This window comes from Miscanthus floridulus, chromosome 6, assembly GCF_019320115.1.
Source record: "Miscanthus floridulus cultivar M001 chromosome 6, ASM1932011v1, whole genome shotgun sequence".
Classification (NCBI taxonomy): Eukaryota; Viridiplantae; Streptophyta; class Magnoliopsida; order Poales; family Poaceae; genus Miscanthus; species Miscanthus floridulus.
In genome coordinates, this window is record NC_089585.1 from 89639355 (window position 1) to 89643171 (window position 3817).

The following is a 3817-nucleotide window of genomic DNA, read 5'->3' on the forward strand; positions in this document are numbered from 1 at the left end:
GATGATCAGTTTGGTCAACTGGAGATAAGCAAGTAACCTACCTGCTGCGTCAGGTGGGACTTGGAACCTGGAGCTCCACCAAAATAATTAATGCCTCCTACCAAGTTGTAGTGTTTATGGTCTGATTGGTGTCTGTAATATGTTCATTCACATCATCATTCATTTAATGGGAAGGGCTGAAGGAGACACATAAAGGATACATGAACAACTTTCACTCATCTTCTGGATATTAGGCAGGAGTGGATGTGAATCATTCAATGTCTATTTACTTCCTTGCTGTGTTGCGAAGGTCCCCAATAAATCTATAGTCAAAACCATTCCATTCGGAAATCTTTGATCTCTATAAGGTCCGTGTTCTAAGGAGTCAGCCTTTTTTTCTCCTCTCTGATTTGATGGTTATTCTGTTATTTCTTGCAGTACATGGTGTTTGCATGCTCTGACTCGCGTGTCTGTCCATCAGTGACCCTTGACCTAAAGCCAGGAGAAGCCTTTACTGTCCGTAATATTGCCAGCCTGGTCCCAGCCTACAAGCAGGTTCATGCTTATGGAGATTATTTTTCATATCTTATTTTCAAGAAGTAATAATTCTGGCCAGTGCTTTTGGAGGTACAATTAACTAACCTGGACATTCATTTATGACCACAGAATGTGCACTGCAATATCGGTTCAGCCATCGAGTATGCTGTGACCATCCTCAAGGTGAGCTTCTCCCTGTTGTTTTTAGAATGCCTAACCCTAAAACATCCATCTTGCATTCATGTGTTTTGGTTCATTTGTCAATGAATGTGACATAGTCTTGTAAGAAAAAAAAAAGACAATAAAAACACAGTGCCACCAGACTACTTGTGCTACAGGATCCTGTTGCACTCCTCCCTAATTGTTAGCATGATTTGGGAAGTTTTTTTTGTCATGTGTCATTTATCTAATACTTTATGAATAAACCTAAATTTATAGTTTGCTGTTTAGAATCGCTGTGGTAACTATACCTCCATTAGCTATATCAAAACCACTGAAATTTGTGCAGAGGAATAAAATATTCCTACAATGGAATGATACTGGCAGTTATACTGTATATAGTCACATAAATTGCCCTATTACGAACTATAAGAGATTTATTCTTCTGTCCATGGAAAACAAGTTGATGGACACCCTATTCTCAGGTTGAGTGTATTTTGGTTATTGGTCACAGCTGCTGTGGTGGAATCAGGGCACTCCTCTCTTTGAAGGAAGATAGACCACACACCTAGTAAGTAGTCATCTTAATCTTGGTTTGGTGATAAAGAAAATCATGCATAATTGTATGTTACAAAGAGGAGTAGAAAAACATGCATAATTGTATATTTCCCATAAATAAGTGAGCTAAAAGTTGGTTTGAGTAATGGGTACTGTACTAATATATATTATCTAAGCATCTTTGATACTCTCTTTATTCTAAGTTGTATTCTGTTCATTTGATCTCTTAGCTTCATTGAAAACTGGGTCAAGATCGGTCTGGATATCAAGAAGAAGGTGGAGAGAATACATGGCTTTCTGCCTTTTGATGAACAATGCACCAAGTTGGAAATTGTGAGTCTACTAAAAATTTGTTTTCAGTGCTTCAGTTTGCTGATTTATTTCTCATTTGCTAACCAAGTTAGTGAAACCCCAGTGCTAACTACTAGTTGATTCTCAATCGGATTACATGCTGATCTAGCATTTTTTGAATGGTATGCAGGAGGCCGTCAATTTGTCCCTTAGAAACCTGAAGACCTACCCATTTGTCATGGATAGATTGGCCAAGGGAACACTCAAACTCATCGGTGCTCGCTACGACTTTGTTTGTGGCACCTTCCAGACTTGGAATGCCTGACAGGTGAAGTTCTGAAATTTGTGCTAAGATGTGTCGACAATGCTCAGTGTGCATACGATGGTGTGCTTGTTTTAAGTTAAACAGCAACAGATACAAGCGGCACTTGTACTCAGTACTCTGCAGTGTGCATTCGGTACCTAGGCTATCTCCAACAGCACAGACCCAAATCGAAGATTCATTCCATAGTTTGGGTCACGCACAGTAAAAGGGTCATGCACCCAAAACTCGCATTCTCCAACAGCCTACCCAAAAGCCCGTCCCCCTCTCCTCACTCTCTCTCCCCCGCGCCGCCTGTTCCCGTCCCTCTCTCCCTCTCTACCCTGGCGTCGTCCGTCCCTATCTCCCCTCCCTCGTTGAGCACGGTGCCCTTCCCTCCCGGATCCGGCCGTCGCGGGCGAGGAGGACCCCGGATCCCCGCTCCCCGAAGGCCGCTCCCCGCCTCGCTGCGGTACCCGTCGGCCGCGCCTCAAGGCGGACCTCGCCGTGTTGGCTCCTCGCCGCGGCGGCTCCCCGCAACGGTCCGCCTGGCCGCGCCTTGCTGTGCCCCGCTCCTACGGGCCCACCACTAGGATGCCAGAGATTTGCGTTGGTTTCTCTCGACGACGTAGATTTGCCGACAAAATGGGTGATGTGTTTGGGTCTTCGCGTTGTTTTGGTAGGCAAAACACTGTGAATTGACTTATTTTGCATTTGGGTCACGGTTTGCGTCTTTCGGGTGCACCAAGGGCGTGTTTGATATGTGTTACGAAACAGTGTCTCTCAACAAACACCCCTTCGGTGATCTCATCAACGATGTCATGAACAGACTCCTGTTCACGAAATGATCTTATCCATTAATTACAAGATTAGTGGATAGGATTAGACAGTTAGTTTTACTCCAAAGGGCATGTCCTTTGAAAATAGTCGTGTCCCTTCGTGACATCCTTCACTTGTATAAATATATTTCAGAGATCGAAGAAAAAAAACAGTTCTTCCAAATCTTGTTCATTTACATTCACGCTTTAACACATTATCAGCACTTTGCTCTGCGAACCAGAGGAAAAGTGCGCATGCCTCTCGACCATCACCGTTCCCTCAGAGTTCACCGAGAACAAGGGAAAACGAGGCATCTGACTCGATTGCCAGAACTGGAGGCCGTCGATCTCCATCCAGGAAGAAGAATTCTAGGCCCTTCGATGAAGAAAGAAAACAACGCCCATACATCTAGCCTCACCGGCGACGACAACAGCCAGCGGCCGTCAGCGCTCGCTGCAACGCTGGCAGTATCGGCATCGGCATCCTACATGAAGAAAGAAGGCACAAAGGCCTGTGGCAGGAACTGAAGCATCAGGTCTTGTACGAGAAATTGGAACGAGATGCTACTGGCTTCAATCATCGAACAAGAGTACAGAGCAGTAAGAAATCATTGTTATTTATTAATCTACGATGGTCTTACCATTGTTATTTATTAATCTACAATGGTCTTACCTTTCTGAGAAACAGCAAATTCTTTCTTCCAACTACTCCTTCGCCGGCGAGCCTATTGCGGCTGTGCGACGGAATCAGGACCCGAGCCCCGACAGATGCCTGGCCCGTGGATCCGACTGACGGCAGCGGCCGCGCGTTTGCACAACGGCGGTGACGCGCACACGCGCCAGGGCGGCAGCAGTGTCTGCCGCCTAGACGGCTGTGGCTAGGACCAAGACGACGGCGGCCCCTCCCGCGACTGCGGCCTTGCGCCTGGCAACTAGGAGCCACGCCCGACGCTCTCGAGCGGCCCCCACGCCCGACGGAGGCGATCCTATCCTCGCCTCACACGCCTGGCGGCTCGCGGCTTCGCGCCCCCGCGGCCGGCGCTCGTGGCGGCCAGGACCGCAGCCACGGCAACGAGCTCGCTGCCGAGGACGTCGCACACCTCCTCCCGCGCCTCGCTATGGCGGCCAGAGGCCAGCCCGGCGGCGGCCGGTCCCCATGGAGGCGGCCGAGAGG

The 3817-nt window shown here is 47.8% G+C and overlaps 1 protein-coding gene and 1 long non-coding RNA gene across 5 annotated transcripts; one reads left to right on the forward strand and one right to left on the reverse strand.

The window, feature by feature from the left end:
• Positions 1-3001, forward strand: LOC136456289 (carbonic anhydrase, chloroplastic-like). Of its 4 annotated transcripts, none has more exons than XM_066456099.1 (7): positions 1-347; positions 418-534; positions 646-699; positions 1161-1246; positions 1464-1566; positions 1715-1852; positions 2866-3001. In XM_066456099.1, exons 2-6 carry the CDS (start codon positions 421-423, stop codon positions 1847-1849), a joined length of 492 nt encoding a protein of 163 aa, XP_066312196.1. In that variant the 5' UTR covers positions 1-347; positions 418-420; the 3' UTR covers positions 1850-1852; positions 2866-3001. The 4 variants fall into 4 exon arrangements, with proteins under 4 accessions (XP_066312196.1, XP_066312197.1, XP_066312194.1 ...); XM_066456100.1 differs by having other exon boundaries at positions 1-289; XM_066456097.1 differs by having other exon boundaries at positions 2-534.
• LOC136456290 (uncharacterized) lies at positions 2807-3455 on the reverse strand. Its single transcript, XR_010759396.1, has 2 exons — positions 3317-3455; positions 2807-3155 (listed from the first exon to the last, which is right to left on the reverse strand). It is a non-coding gene; the product is annotated as an uncharacterized lncRNA (long non-coding RNA).
• Between the last annotated feature and the right edge of the window lie 362 nt (positions 3456-3817).

Bases quoted from the DNA above. Each gene is read 5' to 3' on its own strand.
- LOC136456289 (XM_066456099.1), top strand. From the start codon at position 421: ATGGTGTTTGCATGCTCTGACTCGCGTGTCTGTCCATCAGTGACCCTT. The intron at 535-645 runs GTTCATGCTTAT...TTATGACCACAG, and splicing joins TGGTCCCAGCCTACAAGCAG to AATGTGCACTGCAATATCGG. The intron at 1,567-1,714 runs GTGAGTCTACTA...AATGGTATGCAG, and splicing joins AATGCACCAAGTTGGAAATT to GAGGCCGTCAATTTGTCCCT.